At 69.8% G+C, this 18,154-nt stretch overlaps 3 protein-coding genes and 1 long non-coding RNA gene across 7 annotated transcripts; 1 reads left to right on the top strand and 3 right to left on the bottom strand.

Moving 5' to 3' along the window:
* Positions 1 to 136: 136 nt before the first annotated feature.
* VPS16 (VPS16 core subunit of CORVET and HOPS complexes) lies at positions 137 to 12,486 on the bottom strand. Its single transcript, XM_065836692.2, has 24 exons — positions 12,356 to 12,486; positions 11,879 to 11,967; positions 11,675 to 11,772; positions 10,947 to 11,075; positions 10,010 to 10,154; positions 9,830 to 9,945; positions 9,201 to 9,323; positions 7,917 to 7,972; positions 7,685 to 7,774; positions 7,025 to 7,119; positions 6,314 to 6,390; positions 6,017 to 6,148; positions 5,818 to 5,945; positions 5,148 to 5,183; positions 4,895 to 5,003; positions 4,693 to 4,827; positions 4,502 to 4,610; positions 4,262 to 4,359; positions 3,864 to 3,968; positions 2,550 to 2,627; positions 2,302 to 2,471; positions 1,098 to 1,194; positions 906 to 1,009; positions 137 to 533 (listed from the first exon to the last, which is right to left on the bottom strand). The coding sequence occupies exons 1-24, from the start codon at positions 12,406 to 12,408 to the stop codon at positions 389 to 391; spliced, it is 2,517 nt and encodes an 838-aa protein (XP_065692764.2). The 5' UTR covers positions 12,409 to 12,486; the 3' UTR covers positions 137 to 388.
* On the top strand, positions 2,503 to 3,477 carry LOC139827960 (uncharacterized). Its single transcript, XR_011739104.1, has 2 exons — positions 2,503 to 2,736; positions 2,830 to 3,477. It is a non-coding gene; the product is annotated as an uncharacterized lncRNA (long non-coding RNA).
* Positions 12,487 to 12,987: 501 nt separating the features above from the next.
* On the bottom strand, positions 12,988 to 15,901 carry LOC136101270 (N-acetyltransferase 8-like). Of its 4 annotated transcripts, none has more exons than XM_071808400.1 (2): positions 15,694 to 15,901; positions 12,988 to 13,902 (listed from the first exon to the last, which is right to left on the bottom strand). In XM_071808400.1, the coding sequence occupies exons 1-2, from the start codon at positions 15,774 to 15,776 to the stop codon at positions 13,203 to 13,205; spliced, it is 783 nt and encodes a 260-aa protein (XP_071664501.1). In that variant the 5' UTR covers positions 15,777 to 15,901; the 3' UTR covers positions 12,988 to 13,202. The 4 variants fall into 4 exon arrangements, with proteins under 4 accessions (XP_071664501.1, XP_065693345.1, XP_065693346.1 ...); XM_065837273.2 differs by lacking the exon at positions 15,694 to 15,901 and adding an exon at positions 14,986 to 15,271; XM_065837274.2 differs by lacking the exon at positions 15,694 to 15,901 and adding an exon at positions 14,708 to 14,972.
* A 72-nt stretch (positions 15,902 to 15,973) lies between these two features.
* Positions 15,974 to 18,039, bottom strand: LOC136101263 (probable N-acetyltransferase camello). Its single transcript, XM_065837266.2, has 2 exons — positions 17,751 to 18,039; positions 15,974 to 17,047 (listed from the first exon to the last, which is right to left on the bottom strand). Exons 1-2 carry the CDS (start codon positions 17,815 to 17,817, stop codon positions 16,386 to 16,388), a joined length of 729 nt encoding a protein of 242 aa, XP_065693338.2. The 5' UTR covers positions 17,818 to 18,039; the 3' UTR covers positions 15,974 to 16,385.
* Positions 18,040 to 18,154: the final 115 nt, after the last annotated feature.

Raw genomic sequence — 18,154 nt, forward strand, 5'->3', positions numbered from 1 at the left:
GGACGCCCTACAGCTCCCCCTAAACCTGCCCAGGAGCCCCCCACTCCCAAACCGGGGTGGCAGGGGGGTGTTGAGCAGAGCAAGAGCATCAGTGGGTGCCAGGGGGGGCTGAGCCGTTCCCACCAGGAGCCAAACAGCGAGCTCTCTCCTCTTTATTGAACAAGAACGGGGGAGGGCACAGCGAGAGGGCGGGGGTCCCTCTGCCCCAGGGGGTGGGGGGTGCGCAGGCAGGGGGCCCGGCTGCTGGCGCTTCCAGGGGACCCCAGCGCTGGCCCAGGACCCAGACGCGTCTGCCGCCCCATCCCCACCCCAACACGGACACCCGCGGCGAGGGGGCTGGAGCCCCCCAGCACAGGGAGGGGGAAGCAGGGCAGGGCCCCAACGGGGGTCACTTCTTGAGGAGCTGCGCCCGGGCCCGGTTCAGCTTCTCGGCCACGGTGGCCTCGGTGCCCGCGCCGCACTTGGACAGCACGAAATTCATCTCGGCCTCGTTCTTGTGCTCGATGGCGGCGTCGGCCGCCTGCTCCAGGTCCCTGCGGCACAGCGGGAGCTGGGGGGTGGCGGGGACAGGAGGGGGACAGGAGGGGGGACGGGAGGGGGGACAGGAGGGGGGACGGGAGGGGGGGCGGGAGGGGGGAGGGGGGGCGGGAGGGGGGAGGGGGGGCGGGAGGGGGGAGGGGGGGCGGGATCCCCAGCCACCATTCCACCCACACCGGGGGCACCGGTGCCCCATGCACTCCCCCAGCAGCAGAGGATGATGCTCAATGTGCCCCCCAGCACCAACCCCACTCCCCGGGGTCTCACCCCTACCCGGATCCCCCAGCCCCGCTGCACAAGGACCCCGCTGCTCCCAGGGGCTCCGACCCTGCCCCACACCCCCCAGCCCCCACATCCCCCCAACTCACCCCACCAGCACGAAGGCCTTGACGCGCTGCTCGGGGGTGACCCGGGGTGCGTATTTCTTGGCCTCGTAGCGGTTGTGGTGCTTCACCGCGATCTCCACAAAGGGCTGGAGGGGGCGGGGGGCAGGGGCTGCTCTCCTGGGCCCCCAGCTCCAGCACTCACCCCATACCCCCCATGGACAGGAAAACCCTTACCAGGTACCCGATGGGCGACTTCTTGCTCTTGGAGAACTTCTCCATCTCCTCCCAGTCCCCGCGGGTGGCCAAGGCGCTGATCTTCAGCCACCAGTACCTGGGGACACAGGTCACACCGCGTCGAGGCGTTTTGGTTAGAAAAGCTCCTCAAGATCATGGAGTCCAACCATAACCCACCCTGTCCCTGCCCCATGTCCTGAGAACCTCCTGTCTGTCTGTCCAGCCCTCCAGGGATGGTGACTCCAGCACTGCCCTGGGCAGCCTGTTCCAATGCCCCACAGCCCTTTGGGGAAGAATTTGTTCCCAGATCCAACCTCAACCTCCCCTGGGCAACTTGAGGCCGTTTCCTCTGCTCCTGGCGCTTGTTCCTGGGGAGCAGAGCCCGACCCCCCTGGCTCCAAGCTCCTTTCAGGCAGCTCAGAGATCAGAAGGTCTCCCCTCAGCTCCTGTGCTCCAGCTGAACCCCCAGGTCCCTCAGCCGCTCCCATCACACTTGTGCTCCAGCCCCTCACCAGCTCCGTTCCCTTCTCTCCACTCGCTCCAGCACCTCAAGGCCTTTCTTGGCACGAGGGCCCAAAACTGACCCCAGGATTCATGGTTTGTCCTCCCCAGGTCCCAGCACAGGTTCGGTCACTGCCCTGGCCCTGCTGGCCACCCCAGTGCTGGTCCCAGCCAGGATGCTGTGGCCTCTTGGCCACCTGGGCACACGCTGGCTCGTGTTCAGCCGCTGCCACCAACACCCCCAGGTCCTTTTCCACCAGGCACTTCCCAGCCGCTCTTAGATTGGATATCAGGAAACATGTTTTCCCAGAGCGGGCCGTTGGGCACTGGACCAGGCTGCCCGGGCAGTGGGGGATTCCCCATCGCTGGAGGTGTCTCAGGGATGTACAGATGAGGCTCTTAGGGACTTGGGTTAGTGCTCGATTCAAGTTGTGGTTGGACTCAATGATCCTAAGGGTCTTTTCCAACCAAAACCATTCTGTGGTTCTTCCCCAGCTGCAGCGCCCATGGGGTTGTTGTGACCCCAGCGCAGGACCCGGCACTTGGCCTTGGTGACCCTCAGACAATTGGCCTCAGCCCATCGATCCAGCGGGTCCAGATCCTCCGTACGGCCACCCCCCTCCAGCAGATCAACACCCCTTGGGCTGCCGGGCCCCCGGTGCCCCAGCGCGGCCCCCGCCCGGGCTGAGCCCCCCGGACCGACCTCTTGTCGGGGATCTTGAAGTCGCGGTACAGCTGCTCCGCGCGCTTGTGGTGCCCGTCCAGGATGAGGTTGGTGACGGTGTCGTGCAGCGACAGGTCCAGGTAGGGCTTGTCCAGGTCCTCCTGGAGGTGACGCTGGAGCCGCAGCAGCTTGATCTGCTCCTCCGTGGCCTGGGGAGCAGAACGCCGGCCCGTGTGGCAGGGACCGCGGCGGTGCAGCCCCGTCCCCGTGGCGATGCCCGCGCTCACCTTGGCAGCAAACTCATTCTTGGCTTTGTAGTACTCGTCCACGGCGTTCTGCAGGGCGCCCACCCGGCCCTCGATGCGCTGGGGAGAGAACGCGCCAGGCTCAGCCCCTCCAGCGCGGGGTCACGCTGTGGGGTGACAGCCTTGAACTGCCCCCCATCCTCTGCAAAGCTGCGGACCCGTTAGTGCTGTGTGTTATGCCTTAAACACCTGGGTTTTGCAGTTTTGGGCAGGAAAGGATAGGTGGCTGTGGAGGCAGACACCCCATCTTTTCCCTTTCAAGGTCTCTGTGAAACGCAGGCACGCGTTTTTGAGACAAAGACAAAGAACAGTGCTGCTGACAAGGCCTCGGTCCTCATTGAGATGACCAAGATGGGTCACCTAGCAGACAATGGACCACCAGGAGACATCGCCAACCAGCAGCTACCCCTGAGGGCCAAAACGACCCACGGCTGTCAGCACCGCGACCGCACTCTGGTTTTAACAGCACCGACCCATTCCTGGAACCTTCCTGGGCAGCACGACGGGCGAGCGGAGGGACAGGAGCCCCCTCCCCGCCCCGCGCGCAAACGGGCCGGGCTACGGAGCCTCCTCGCCGGGCCACCCAGGGGCCCGGCTGCTCTGTGCTTTGTGTGCGCGGTGGTTTTGTCTCGGTGGGTTTGTTTGCGCGTGTCGTGTGGCATCGACCAAGTATTCGTACCCACCACAAGCTGGAGCAATGGAATGGCGAGCTCCTACCTTCCTTCTGATAACCCACCTCTCCTTTTCTTCTGCCTCTTTCTAACTCTATGCTGGGCACATAAGAGAAGCATCTGGCGAGTTTTGTTGTTAAAGCCTCGCTAAGTTTTTGATATAAGTTACAAACCTCTGCCAAGCCACTGTTTGCCATAATCCACTGTGTGGTGTTCAGTAAATACGCGATTTAACTGAACCTCTTGGGTGATGGTTGTCACTCCATGTCACTGCACAGAGCGCTCCAAAACGAACCTTTGCCCTCAGCCCCGCGGGGATGGGACGGGACGCGGGGACGGGACGCGGGGACGGGACGCGGGGACGGGACGCGGGGACGGGACGCGGGGACGGGACGCGGGGACGGGACGCGGGGACGGGACGCGGGGACGGGACGCGGGGACGGGACGCGGGGACGGGGCAGCACCCCAGAGCCCCCGGGGGACAGGAGGGGTGGTCGGTGCCCACATGGAGCCACGGCCAAGATCCGCAGGGGTCTGCGCTGATGCCCAGCGACTGGGACCTGGGTGGGATCCTGACCCCCCCACGCCAGCCCGGAGCCCCCCAGCCCGTCCCCCCAGCACGGACCTTCTCGGCGTAGCTGGAGTGGACGTGGAAGTTGCCGAGCTCCTGGTGGTTGTCGTCCTGGTTGTACAGGTCCTTCAGCGTCTCCCGCTCCTGGTGCTTGCAGAACTGGGGAGCGGTGGGGGGTCAGGGAGTGAGGGGGGGGTCAGGGAGCTGGGGGGGTCAGGGAGCTGGGGGGGGGGTCAGGGAGCTGGGGGGGGGGGTCAGGGAGCTGGGGGGGGGGGTCAGGGAGCTGGGGGGGGGGGTCAGGGAGCTGGGGGGGGGGTCAGGGAGCTGGGGGGGGGGGTCAGGGAGCTGGGGGGGGGGGTCAGGGAGCTGGGGGGGGGGGTCAGGGAGCTGGGGGGGGGGTCAGGGAGCTGGGGGGGAGGTCAGGGAGGTGTCACCGCAGGGACAGCCCCTACCTGGCGGTACAGGCTCAGGGCCACCGGCTGGTTCTGCAGCGTCATGAAGAAGGTGCCGCGGTTCAGCTCATTCTTCAGGTGCAGCACCACGGTGTAGACTGGGACAGAGAGCGGTTCAGGGGGGACACGGAGACCCTGCCCACCCCCCATGGCCACCCCAGGGAGCTGCAGCCCCACAGAGACCACCAGCTCCCCTCCCCTTCCCCCCGAGGGAGGCCGACCAGCCTCCCAGCCCCTCACCCAGGTCGGTGTCCCCGCTCTCGATGGCTTTGCTGAGGGCCAGCTTGCTCCGCTTCATCTTCAGCAGCAGCGGCACCTGCTCCCCGGAGCGCGGTTCGTACTCCAGCAGCTGCGGGGGGGTTGTCAGCGCGCGGCCACCACGTCCCAGCCCCTGGTCACCCCACGGCCCCGTCACCCCACGACCCCCAGACCTTGATGGCCAGCTCCGTCCTGCCGCAGTCGTACGCCCGGGCGGCGATCTCGGAGTAGGAGATGCCTGGCGTGTCCCCCAGCTTCTGGTTGATGGCCTGGGCCACCTCCTCATCGGACTTGTCCTTCTGCTGCACCTGGCGGGGACAAACGGGAGGTCCGAGTGTGTCCCCAGAGGGGCAGAGCCCCCTGGAGCCCCCTTACCTTGTAGCAGGCCCAGTGTGCCAGGATGCGGCTGACGCCCTGGATCTCCGAGAGGCGCAGGTACTCGCAGATGCGGATGGCCAGCGGGTAGAGGCGCCGCAGGACCAGCCTGGGGACACGGGGGACAGCGGTGTGGGGACAGGGGGCTGAGCGGCGCCCCCAGCCTCGCGGGGGTCTGAGCCTGCGCAGCCCCTGGCCGGGGGACGGGGACAGCGGGGATGGCACCGCAGTGCGGATGGGCACTGCCCCTCACCTGTCCAGCAGCACCTCGATGGTGAGACGCTTGTATCTGGGGACAGTCAAGGGACATCTCAGAATCGTATCAGAGAATCATTTTGGTTGGGAAAGCCCCTCAAGATCACTGTGTCCAACCGTTCCCCCAGTCCTGTCCCTGCCCCCTGTCCTGAGAACCTCCTGTCCGTCTGTCCAGCCCTCCAGGGATGGTGACTCCAGCACTGCCCTGGGCAGCCTGTTCCAATGCCCCACAGCCCTTTGGGGAAGAAATTGTTCCCACATCCAACCTCAACCTCCCCTGGCACAACTTGAGGCCGTTTCCTCTGCTCCTGGCGCTTGTTCCTGGGGAGCAGAGCCCGACCCCCCTGGCTCCAAGCTCCTTTCAGGCAGTTCAGAGATCAGAAGGTCTCCCCTCAGCTCCTGTTCTCCAGCTGAACCCTCAGGTCCCTCAGCCGCTCCATCACACTTGTGCTCCAGCCCCTCACCAGCTCCATTCCCTTCTCTCCACTCGCTCCAGCACCTCAAGCTCTTTCTTGGCCTGAGGGGCCCAGAACTGCCCCCAGGATTGGGGGTTTGGCCTCTGCAGTGCCCGTACCCCCGTCTCACTCCACCCACGAGGTGGCCAGCCCGGCAGGACCAGTGGCCCCACACAGCAGCCCCGGCCCCCCCTGCGCAGGGATGGCGGATACTGGGTGAAGGTGAGGGGGATGCCGATCTGGTAGTCGCGGACGGCGTTGAGCACCCGCAGGTCCTGGCACATGCGCACGAAGCCGTCGGGGGGGAACTTGTCGATGAAGCATTTCCCGAAGGAGGCGGCCTGCGGGTTGGGGGGGCTGGCCGTGAGGGACCCTGCCCGGGGACACCCTGCACCCCGCGACCCCCGCTCACCCTCAGCAGTGATTTCTGGGTCTCGGGCTCGTGCTCGTAGCCGGCCGCCTCGATGCACTGGCTCACGGCCTCCGGGAGCAGCTTCTGGTCCTTGATCTCCCGCAGGTACTCGTCCGCCTTCTGGCTCTCCTTCTGCGGGGGGCACGGCCGTGGGGCAGCCCCAGCGGCCCGGGGAGCCCCCGCCCCAGCAGGGACGGCCGGGATCGTCCCCCCGCCCCAGCAGGGACGGCCGGGATCGTCCCCCCGCCCCAGCAGGGTGACACCGGCAGTGGTTTCCAGTGCAGCCCCGGCCCGTACCTCGTACTCCTTCTGCGCCTCCAGCAGCAGAGCCCCCGGTGCCATGGAGGCGATGCGGAAGATCTCCTGGCTGGCTTCTGCGGGACAGGGGAAACACCGAGAGGCTGCCACCCGCCCCCGCTGTGACTGCTCCTCACTGTCCCCACCTGCCCTCGCTGTGACCGCTCCTCACTGTCCCCACCTGCCCCCGCTGTGACCGCTCCTCACTGTCCCCACGCAGCTCGGGACCCTGGGCAGCCCCTGCCAGCACCGTCCTTCGGTGCCCGACGATGGGCAGCTCAGGGTGGCTCCTCCAGCCCTGGCGACCGCAGCCCCCCGGAAACACTGACCCAAGGGGACGGGGACAGGGCTGCTGTGGGGACACCGGTGTCCCAGGGAGCCATTCGCCGCCCTGGGCAGCTCTGCTCTGGACACTCGATGGTGGCAGCAGTAGCAGGTGAGGAACCACTGTGTCGAGCTGTGCCCAGCCCCAGTGCGCAGTGGGGGGCTCTGGCAGCACTGGGGGGCTCAGCCTGCAAGACCCTGCTCGGGGCACAGGGGCTCAGCAGAGCTGGCACAGGAGGGGACCAGACCCAGCACGGTGCTGGGGATGGAGGAGCCCAGGGCCAGGTGGCTGCGGGGGGGTCTCAGCACCCCCAGTGCCCTGAGAGGGCTGCGCTGCCTGCCCGGCGTGGGGGTCCCGCTCAGCATCGCCCCCCGGCCCCGTCTCACCTGGGATCTCGTGCAGGAACTCGTGGGAGGAGCGGGACAGGATCCGCACCCCGTCCAGCTCGGGCACCAGGAACGAGTCCTCGTCCAGGACAAAGCTGCGCTGCCGCTAAGGGCTGGGAGGGCGGCTGCGGCACGGCACAGACAGACAGACAGACAGACGGACCCCAGAGCCCCTGACCCCCTTCCTGCAGAGACCAGCCCCTGCCAGTGGCAGGAACCCCCACCCCGGCAGCCCCACCTGTGCGGACCAGGGCTGGAGCCCGGCGGGGCCAGCGCTCCCCGGCACAGGGCTTCAGTGGCCACCGGCACCGGCTGCTGAGGGGGAGCAGGATCCCCCTCCGGGAAGGGACCGGGGGTGACAGGAGGGGCTGGGGGGTGAGAGGAGGGGGCTGAGGGGTGACAGGAGGGGGTTTGGTGCTGGGGATGGGACAGGGACATCATGGCAGAGCTGCAGAGGAGAGGAACAGGTTCAGCCTCCTCTGACCACCCTGGGGGCCACGGGTGCTCCTGGAGCCCCCTCACCCGTGGGAGGGTCCGGGGGGGGCGGGGCACAGGTGGGTCCGGAGGGGACACAGGTGGGTCCGGGGGGGGAGCACAGGTGGGTCCGGGGTGGGGAGCACAGGTGGGTCTGGCTGTGGGGAACGAGCACCCAAAGGATACCGGATGCACTCCGCGGAGTTCCCCACCACCATGAGCTGCCGCTCCCAGGCCAGCACCACGGCGCGCTGCCGGCTGCGCGGACGCAGGCACCTGCGGGAGCCCCGGCTGAGCCCCGGCCGCTCGCAGCCCCCGCGCCCGGAAGCCAGCGGGTCCCGCTTGTCCCACGGCGCAGCCACCGCCACGGCTCGGGGAACCGGAGGAGCTGGGGGGGGCACGGCCGGGGGCCACTCACCAAACCATCTGCCGCGGAGGGGATCGGATGCTGCAGTTGAACTCGCAGATCTTCTCCTGCAGAGAGACAGAGAGAGAGCTGGGGCAGGGGGACGTGGCGCGGGGACAAGCGGCACCGCATGGGCACCGGGGACATGTGCCGGGGACAAGCGGCACAGCCGCGGCTGCAGCGCGAGCACTGGGGGTGCTGCACCCTGAGTGGGTCCCATGGGAGCAGCTGGCCCTGTCACAGCTCTGGGGGCAGGCGGGGACGCGGGTGACACAGCGAGGGGCGAGCACGGGGTGTGAGCACCACACCCAGCGTGAGACGCGTTCCTGCTGCACAGAGCGAGGAGCTGCTTGTGGAACCAGATGGTTTGGGCTGAGGGATCTCCCCAGCCCCCAGTGCCCCTGCCATGAGCAGGGACATCTTCACCAGCTCAGGTTGCTCAGAGCCCCGTCCAGCCTGGCCTGGGATGTCTCCAGGGATGGTTCATCCACCACCTCTCCAGGTTCCTGCCCAGGCTCTCACCACCCTCAAGCTCAACTGAGACCCAGCAAGTGAACGAAGGTGAAAGGAAAACCACAGAATCACCAAATCCCGGGTTCAGGGACGCAGGGATCGCCTGGTCCAACCTTTCATGGCACAAGCCCGGTCTAGACAAGCCGGCCCAGCCCTGCCCAGCTGGATCCTAAAGGTGCCCAGTGCCGGGAGCCCAGCCCTGCCCTGGGGAGATTCCACGACCGGCTGTTCCCATCGGGAACAATTTCCTTGTCTCCCATTGAATCTCCCCAGGAGCCACCGGTACCCACGGCCCCTCAGCTCCTCCACGGGGCTCCACACAAGGGGCGTCTCACCTGCGTCGGAGCCGCTGCTGGCTCCAGGACGCAGGACGCGCTTTGCTGAGCCGCCTGCTCCCGGGGCCGGGGGAGGCGCCAGCCCCTCGCCATCCCCGCAGCGCTGAACCCGCCGCCCAGGCGGCCGCGCAGCGCGGTGACACGGCTGAGCCGGCCCGGGAAACGGCGCCGGGGCCAGCGCGCTTGGGCACGGACATAACAGCTGCGACCAGCGGGGAAATGCAATTAGCGGTGGGACGTTAATCTGGAGGGAGTTCGGACTGAAAGGGAGGCACCAAACCAGCAAAATGGTGGGTCCAGAAATACGAGTGGGGAGCCCGGTATAAAGTCAGGCGAGGACAGAAGAGGGGGATCTCCCGAGGGTAGGACCTGCGGGCCTGGGTCCATGGGGCCCCCGAGGAACCCGCACGGACAGCCCACCCGCCGGGTGACACCAGGGGACACTGACCTTCAGCGTGGCCAGCCCCATCCAGAGGTAGCCGGTGTCGGTGAACAGGGCCAGGCAGCGGTGGTTGAAGGACACGGCCAGCTGCAGGTAGGCGCCGGCGGAGGGGCTCAGCCCGGGGGGGGTCTGCGATGGGGACGGGGACTGGGTTACACCTGGGGACGTGCTCTGGGGACAGGGTACGTGACACACACCAGCATCGAAGGGCCTGAGGACGGGGCTGTCACATCCCGCCCTCCACCCGGTTCACCCTCAGCCCTTTGTCCCCAGCCAGGACGGGGACAGATGGACCTGGTGTACACCCCGCCCACGGGACAGTGGGGACAGGACCTGCCGGTGAGTGCTGGGGGACACTCATGGGACACTGGGGCAGGGGAGGGACCTGCCAGTGAGTGTTCAGGGCTGGAAAGCACTTTATGGGACATTAATGACAAGAGGGGGACCTGCCAGCGGGTGTTTGGGGCTGGAGAGCGCCCATGGGACACTGGGGACAGAAGGACCTGCCAGCAGGTGACGGGGGCTGCACAGCACCCCATGGGACATTTGGGACACAAGGACCTCACAGTAGGTGCTGGAGAGCACCCTAGGGGACAGTGGGGACAGGGGAGGGGGCCACCCCGCGGGTCACTCACCACCACGGAGCAGGAGGTGTTGTCCAGCAGGTAGAGGTCCTGCCCCACCGCCAGCAGCACGATGGTCACCCTGTCCTGGGACAGCACGGCCCAGCAGGACGGCGGCTTCTGCAGACCTGACGGGCACCAGCGTCACCCCCTGCGCCGGCCGGCGGCGGGGACGGCAGGGGGGACACGCACCGGGGACCTCGGGCATCCTGCGCAGCTTCAGGTCGTCGATGTTGGTGGCCAGGGAGAAGCGGTGGGCGCCGGTGAGGATGGCCACGCCGGTGCCGTACTCGGTGTGGAAAACCTTCGCCTCCAGCACGTGGTTCTGCAGCACCTCCTGCGCCGTGGGGGACAGCGGGGCTGGGGGCTCAGCACCGCACTGCTGCCACCGCTCGGGGACAAAGCCCCGGGGGAAGGCGAGCCAGCCCTGCGCTGGGGTGCTGGTGGGGACACAGCACAATGGACTCGATCCTGTGGTGACAGGGGCTCGTCCTGGCCCCAGGGGCCATGGGGACAGCTGCCAGCTCATAGTCAGAGAATCACGTTGCTTGGAAAAGCCCCTCAAGCTCATGGAGTCCACCCATTCCCCATCCTGTCCCTGCCCCGTGTCCTGAGAACCTCCTGTCCGTCTGTCCAGCCCTCCAGGGATGGTGACTCCAGCACTGCCCTGGGCAGCCTGTTCCAATGCCCCACAGCCCTTTGGGGAAGGAATTGTTCCCAAATCCAACCTCAACCTCCCCTGGGCAACTTGAGGCCGTTTCCTCTGCTCCTGGCGCTTGTTCCTGGGGAGCAGAGCCCGACCCCCCTGGCTCCAAGCTCCTTTCAGGCAGTTCAGAGATCAGAAGGTCTCCCCTCAGCTCCTGTTCTCCAGCTGAACCCCCCAGGTCCCTCAGCTGCTCCATCACACTTGTGCTCCAGCCCCTCACCAGCTCCGTTCCCTTCTCTCCACTCGCTCCAGCACCTCAAGGGTTTCTTGGCCTGAGGGGCCCAGAGCTGCCCCAAGATTCGGGGTTTGACTCATTCACCCCCAAGGGCCACAGCCCCGTGGGGGGAGCGCTTGGGGAGGCCCCACAGCGCTCGGTTCCCCATCCCAAGCCCATCCCGCGCACCCCGGCCCTGCCCCACTCACGTTGCCCATGCTGAAGTGGCGCTTGAACTCGCAGAAGAGGTTGTAGATGAGGACGGTGCCGTCCTCCTGGATGCACAGCAGGTCCTCGCTGGCGGTCCAGCCCAGCTGCACCAGCTGCCCGCTCTTCCACTGCGGAGGGACACGCCTGAGCGCGCTGGGGGCCGCTCGATGCCCGCCCAGCCCACAGATGTCCCTCCAGGGCTGACATGAAGCCCACGGCCACAGGTGGGTGTCCGGAGGTCCGACAGCCCTGGCTGCCCCAGCTCTGCCGCTCACAGCAGCTGCCCCTGTCCCCGATGTCCCCACTGCCCTGTGCCCGCCCAGCGGGGAAGGGACAATGCTCCTGGGCCACCAACACTGTGTGATCGTCCCCAGCCCGCTCCCTCTCCCCGGGGCTGGGCAGCGCCTTCCTCCCTGCAGCTCCCCCCTCTCCGAGCTGCTGCCAGGGCTGCGGGAGCCGCACGGAGCCATCCCCGCGGAGCTCAGGGTGCCGCGGGCACACGGCAGCGCCCGCTCCCCCGCGGAGAGCAGAGGGACGGCGAGCGGCACGGGCAGAGGCGGCCGCGGTCACACAGCCCGGCGATTCACCCTGGGTGCCACAGCCTGCAGCCACCGGCGACCCCGGCCCCTGCCCACGGGGTTATGGGCGCAAGGGGGCAGCCGGGGCCGCGCCGAGCTCCCCGCACCCCGCAAACCCCCGCACACGGCGGCGCGGCAGGGCCGCTCACCGGGATGGCGGCCAGGAGCAGCCCCGAGGCCGAGTAGATCTCCAGCAGCGGGCGGGCGCCGGGGGACTTGTCCCTGCGGGGGCTGTTCTTCAGCAGGGCTGGGGACGGGAAGGGAGCGCCTGAGCCGCCGTCACCGCCGGGGCTCCAGGACGGCCCCTGGCCGGGGGTCCCGCCCCAGTGTGGGGTCCCGGGGACCAGCCCCACCTATGGGCCCCCCGTACGGGGCGGCCGCCACCAGGCAGTCCCGCAGGTCCTCCCGCAGCCCCCACTCCATGGCGTACAGCTCCACCTTCCTGCGGGGACAGACAGACGGACCGGGGGGCTACAGACAGTGTGCACCCCCCGGCCAGCCCCAGGACCCATGGTCGCCCCGGGACCGCCTGTTTAGCCCCGGGGGACCCACACCCAGCCCCAGGACCCCCCAGCAGCCCCCATCCAGTCCCCAGACCGCCTGTCGTGCCCCAAGACCCCCGTCCAGCCCCCAGGACGCCCCGTCCTGCCCCGGGACCCCCTGCCCAGCCCCACGACCCATGGCTGCCTCTGCACCCCCTCGCCCGGCCCCAGGACCCCCGTCCGGCCCCGGGACCCCCCAGGCGCCCGGTCCTGCCCCAGGATCCCCGTGCAGCCCCAGGGTCCATGAGCAGCCCCCGGCTCCCAGCCGCCCAGCCGCGGGCCCCTCACCGGTAGAAGGCCTCCTCGCCCAGCGGGTTCCAGTTGGCCGTGTAACAGTCCATGGTGCCGGTGCCGGGCGGACCGGGCGCTGCCGGCAGCACCGCCGCTGCCCAGCCCCTGCCCGCGCTTCCGCCCGGCCCGGCCCGCCCCGCCCCGCCGCGACACCGCCCCGGCCGCCGCCATCTTCAGTGAGGGCACGGAGAGAAGGAAAAAGGGAACCGCCGCCATCTTCAGTGAGGGCAGGGCTGCTCGGCGTCGTCGCCATCTTCAGTGATGGCACAGCCGCCCGTCGGCTTCTAGGCCCCGTGGTGCCTTGTACCCGGTTGTCCCCTACCGTCACCCCTGGGGGAGCCCTCAGCACCCCGAGTGTCCCTGGACCCCCGTGTCCCCTGCACGGGGATCCTCCTGCCCCGGGCACCCCGGATGCTACTGTCCCCCAAAGTGTCCCCTGTGCCCCAGGGTGTCCCCAGGGATGCCTCTGGGACAGCTGCAGCCTGCGGGGGGGGACAGGGCTGCAGGCCAGGCGGTGGCACAGGCACACACGCGTGCACGGCCCCGTGCACACAGCGCTGCCACTCGCGCACACCCAGCACCGCGCGGGCTCGCACGCGCACACACGCACCCCGCGCACCCCACACGGCTTTCCTGCAGGTCTCCATTTATTTCTCAGTGCTAAAAAGCTAGAAAAGGCGCCGGCAGAGGCCTCGGCAGCCTGGCAGGGCAGCCCTGTCCCGGGTGCCGGGGTCGGGGACGCTGGGGCGGCGTGCGGTGCGCCGGGGTCGGAGAGCGGTGGCCGTGTCTGGCGTGCCGGGGTCGGGGACGCCATGGCGGTGCCGGGGTCGCGGTGCCGCGGTCCCTAGCGCGGCGGGTCCGCGGTGCCGCCGGGCAGGTCGCAGCGGTAGCGGAAGATCTGGATGCAGAGCAGGTCGCCGAGCGGCGAGAGGCCGGTGATCCCCACCTTCCTGAAGCCGTGGCTCTCGTAGAGCCGCTGCGCCACCACCTGCACCATGGACGTGGACAGCACCACGGCGCCGTAGCCCCGCGCCCGGGCGAAGCGCAGCACCTCCCCGCACAGCGCCCTGGACACGCCGCGGCCGCGGAAGTCCTTGCTGACTGACATCCGCAGCAGCTCCAGGGCCACCCCTCGGTCGGCCGGGTTCTGCGGCGGCGCCACGGCCACCATGCCCACCACGGCCCCGCCGGCCTCCGCCACCCAGAAGCAGGAGTCGGGCGCCCGCATGTAGCTGCTCTCGATGTCGCAGAGGTCGGTGTTCAGCGCGTTCTGCACGTAGGTGAGGCAGACGGAGTGCACCATGGGCCAGGCAACCGCCATCGCCAGCGCCACGGCCGCCAGCCCCAGCAGCCAGGAGCCGGCGGCCGCCCGCACCGCGGCGAACAGCACCAGCAGCACCAGCTGCGCCCGCGCCGTGCGCAGCAGGAAGCGGTAGGTGGCCGGCACGTGCTCCAGGAGCCCGCGGGCGAAGAGGCTGCGCACGGCCTCGTAGTCCTGGTCACGGTACTGTCGGATGCGGAAGGACGCCATGGGCGGCTGGCACCTGCGGCACGGGGGCGTCAGCACAGGGACCCCCCCGGCACCCCCAGGCCCCGGGCGCAGGAATCGCTGCCCCGGCACCGTGCGGGCGCCCTCGGCTCCCGGTGGCTGGGCACCCGCCCGCACCCCGCTGCCAAAACTACCCTCTTCTCACCCCAAATCACCAGCCGGGCCTGGGGTGAGCGCCTGCATCCCCAGCCCCCCACGGGGTTCCTGCCCCAACTCCCCTCATTCCCCATGGGGACCCCATGGAAATCCCAGCATCACCCGTGTCACCCCAGTTCCCCTGCTGGGAACAGCACCGTGGGGTGTCCGTGCAGGTGGGGGTGGCACAGGCTGGGGACCCTGTCCCCCCGCGCTGGGACCTGGGAGATTCACCCCCAGCCCCCAGGAGCGGGTTCAGAGGACGCCCCGGAGCGGGAGCAGGGTCTGGGGGGCGCAGAGGGAAGCCCAGGAGGGTCTGGGGGTGCCTGTACCCCCGTTCCCCGAGCAGCCCCGGCACTCACCGCGGCTCCGGGCAGGCGGCAGGACTGAGTAGCCGCCTGTGTCCCGTCCTTTGCCCCGCGGTGCCGTGATGGGAGCGGGGCAAAGGGACACGGGTTGGGGGGACGGGGCGGCTCGGGGTTGTGCCCCTGCAGGGGGGGGCTCAGGGGCTCAGTCACCCCGGCGCGGGGACCCGGGGGGACATCTCCCCTTGCCCTGGGGAGGGGGCCCCGAGCGGCCGAAAAGCCCGGGGGGGTGAAGGGGAGCGTGGCCTCAGCCCCCGCGCCCACATCCCCCACTTGGCCGCGTTCCCGTGCCCCCCCCACCTGCTGCTCCCGCTCCGCCGCTGCTCCAACCGGGAGCGCGGCTGCGCCGCTCGTCCGGCTGAAAACGGGGGGTCCCTTGCCAAACCCTGGGGGTCCGATAGCCCCCCGGCTCGGCGCGGGGGCCCTTCGCTTCCCGCAGCCGCGGCGCTGCGTGTGCCGGCAGAGAGGGGCCGGTCGGGTCCAGCCCAGCGCCCCGCGGCCCTTCGCGGGGGGGCTCGCCCAGCTTTCTTTCGGAGGGGGTGACAGCACCGGGGTCGCACCCCCGGCTCGGCCCTTACCCCGGCTGGCGGCGGCTCCGAGGAAGCGGCGAGCGCAGGCGCTGCTGGGGAAGTGCTGCCGCCTCCGCCGGGACGCTGCCATCGCCCCGGCCGCTGCCCCTGTCCCTGCTGCCATCGCCCCGGCCGCTGTCACCGCCCCGGCTGCTGCCATCGCCCCGGCTGCTGCCACCGTCCCGGCCGCTGTCACCGCCCCGGCTGCTGCCATCGCCCCGGCTGCTGCCACCGTCCCGGCCGCTTCCACTGCCCCGGCCGTTTCCACGGCCCCAGCTGCTGCCACTGTCCCTGCTGCTGCCACTGCCCCAGCTGCTGCCACTGCCCCAGCTGCTGCCACTGTCCCTGCTGCTGCCACTGCCCCGGCCGTTTCCACTGCCCCAGCTGCTGCCACTGCCCCGGCCGTTTCCACTGCCCCAGCTGCTGCCACTGCCCCGGCCGCTGCGCCGCGGGGTCACTTCAGCCTTGGGGGGCGGATGAGGGGGGACCCGCGCGGGAACGGGGACACAGGCAGGGGTGGGGATGGGCTCCCCCGGAACCCCCATCACTGCCAAATCGGGGAGGTGCTTTGGCGCTGGACCTCACAACGGTGGGAACCTCTATAGGGAGGGCTCCCTCCATCCCGCACTCTCCTTCTGGGGGGGCTCAGCCCCACCGGGGACTTTGCCCGGTCCAACCGGAGTCCGCACCAAGCAGCTCATCCAATGGCCAACTCACCTTTTGTCCCCTGAGCGAAGGTCCAAGTGTGGTGAGGCACGACAAGCCCTTGGGGACAGCCAGCACCTGGGAGGGGGTGTCATCACCCTGGGGGCCACTGTCCCCTGCCCAGGGACCCCCCAGCACGCTGGGTTGTCCCCGGGGGCTCAGGGGGACACCCTGTGGGTCCAGCTGGGTGCCGTCCCCCCAGCCCCATCCTGGGTTATTCCCGTGGGGCTGTGGCACCAGGGACTCATCATCGTGCTGGGGTGACCCCCCAGGGAAGAATGACCCAGCCCAGTGCTGTGGATGAGCCTTTATTCCTCCCCCCGCACAGGGGCAGCGCCCGACCTGCAGGCACCGCTGAGTGACCGGGGGGACAGAGCTGGGGTGTCAGGAGCAGGCAGGACACAGCCCCCCCAGGCAGGGTTTGGTGGGGAGTACCACGGCACCTCTGCCTGCTGCCGGGGGGGGGGCAGCCCCCCAGCCGCCCCTTGCACCCCACAGCCCCCAAACTGCGCCGGGCACGAGGGTCCCTACCCCCCGTGCCACCGCAGTCCCTGAGAAGCATCGACCCACGGCCAGTGCCCTGTGGCTGCACCGTGTCCGCCGGGCAGGGTCACCAGCAGCGCCCCACGGCACAGCCAGCGCGGGGCTCTGGTCAGGGCTCCCCCGTGCCCCTCGGGGTGCCGGTGCCGCCGTGCCACCCCGGCTCAGGGCAGCTCGTATCGGTAGACGGTGATGGTGCAGTTGGCCAGGCGGCCGTACAGCGTGGGCAGGACGTAGCGGCGGTGCCGGCGGAAGCCCAGGCGCTCGTACAGGGCCTGCGCGCGGTGCTGCAGCATCAGCGTGTTGAGCACCACGGCCCGGCAGCCCCGCTGCCGCGCGAAGGCCAGCGCGGTGTGGCCCAGCGCCGCGGCGATGCCCAGGCCCCGGTAGTCCTTGCGCACCGACATCCTCTTCAGCACCAGCTCGCCGTCGGCATCGCCTGGCAGCAGGCCCACCGCGCCCACCACCCGCTCGTCCGCCTCCGCCACCCAGAACCGCGCCCCGGCGCTCTCGGCGTAGGCGGCGCCGATGTCGCGCAGGTCGCCGGCGAGGCAGCGGTCGATGTAGGCGCGCCAGGCGCAGCCCAGCAGGTGCCGGGCCAGCGCCAGCAGCAGCGTGAGCGCCAGCAGCGGCAGCAGCAGCGAGCGGGCGCTGGCCAGGAGCGCGGCCGCGGTGCCGCCCAGCGCCAGCAGCGCCCAGGGCTGCCGCAGCACGTGCAGGCACAGCGCCGGCGCGTACTCGCTCATGCCGGTGGCGAAGATCTCGCGCACGGCCTCGCCGTCCTCCTGCCGGTACGGCCGGATCCGGTACTCCACCATGCTGTGTGCTGCGGGGGTCACTCATGGCGGGTGCCCCCTGCCCCTGGGGCGGGCCCGGGGGTCCCACAGACCAGGCAGCGCCTGCCCCCAGCCCCACATGTCCCCCCACCCCAGCCCCCGACTGCCCCTCGGGCCTCATAGGCCTGTCCTGGCCCCTCCATCCTCCAAAGACCACCCCATCCCACCCCCCAACTCCCTCTTGCACTCCAGGGGTCGGTAATTCCCCTCTCCATCCCCCCAATCTCATTCCCTGACCCCCCATGGGCCTGTCCCGCCCCCCTATCTACCGCAGACCCCTTATCACACACCCCATCCCCGACCCCTCGCGGGCCTGTCCTTCCCCTCCCGTCCCCCTCATCGCACCCCAGGGCTCTGTCCTTCCCCCCTCCGCCCCCCCTGAACCCTTCCCCATCACCCCCATGAGTGGCCCCACACCCCTCCCCAAGGGCTCACTCCCCTCTGGCCCCCCGGGGACCTTTCCAGCGCCCCCAGACCCCCATGGGTCCAACACCCTCCACCCACCCCCTACCCGGGACCCCTCTAATGACCCCATGGTCCCAACACCCCACGAGCTCCCCAACCCTGGCCCCCCCACAAACCACCCATGGCTCCAGCGCCCTCTGCTCCCTTCCTGGTCCCCCCATGACCCTGGTCCCCCCATGCTCCCGGTCCCCCCGGTCCCCCCGGTCCCCCCGGTCCCGCCCCACTCACCGCGCCCCCCACCCGCAGCCGCGCCGCCGCCAGCGCCCGCCTGATACGGACAAGGCTCACAGCCCATTGGCCGCCGCTCCTCCCGGGGGCACGCCCCTCCCGCCACCACGAGCCAATACGCGCCCAGCGAGGAGCGGCGGGGGCGGAGCCACGGAGGGGGACGGGGTGGTGTCAGCGGGGCGCACAGACGGGGCGGAGCAAAGGGGCGGAGCCAGGCCAAGGGGGTGGGACCTCCGGCTGCGGAGGCGCCATTGACCTTCAAGGGCAAGGGCGGGCAAACGAGGGGCGGGGCCTATCGGGGGCGGGGCTTGCTGGGGCGGGGACAGGATCGGTCCCCGTCCTCTCCGCACCGCGTACCGGCCGGGCAGGATCGGGCCCCAGCCCCCCACCGCGTGCAGCGGGTC

The sequence above is a fragment of the Patagioenas fasciata genome, chromosome 4 (genome assembly GCF_037038585.1).
Source record: "Patagioenas fasciata isolate bPatFas1 chromosome 4, bPatFas1.hap1, whole genome shotgun sequence".
Lineage (NCBI taxonomy): Eukaryota > Metazoa > Chordata > Aves > Columbiformes > Columbidae > Patagioenas > Patagioenas fasciata.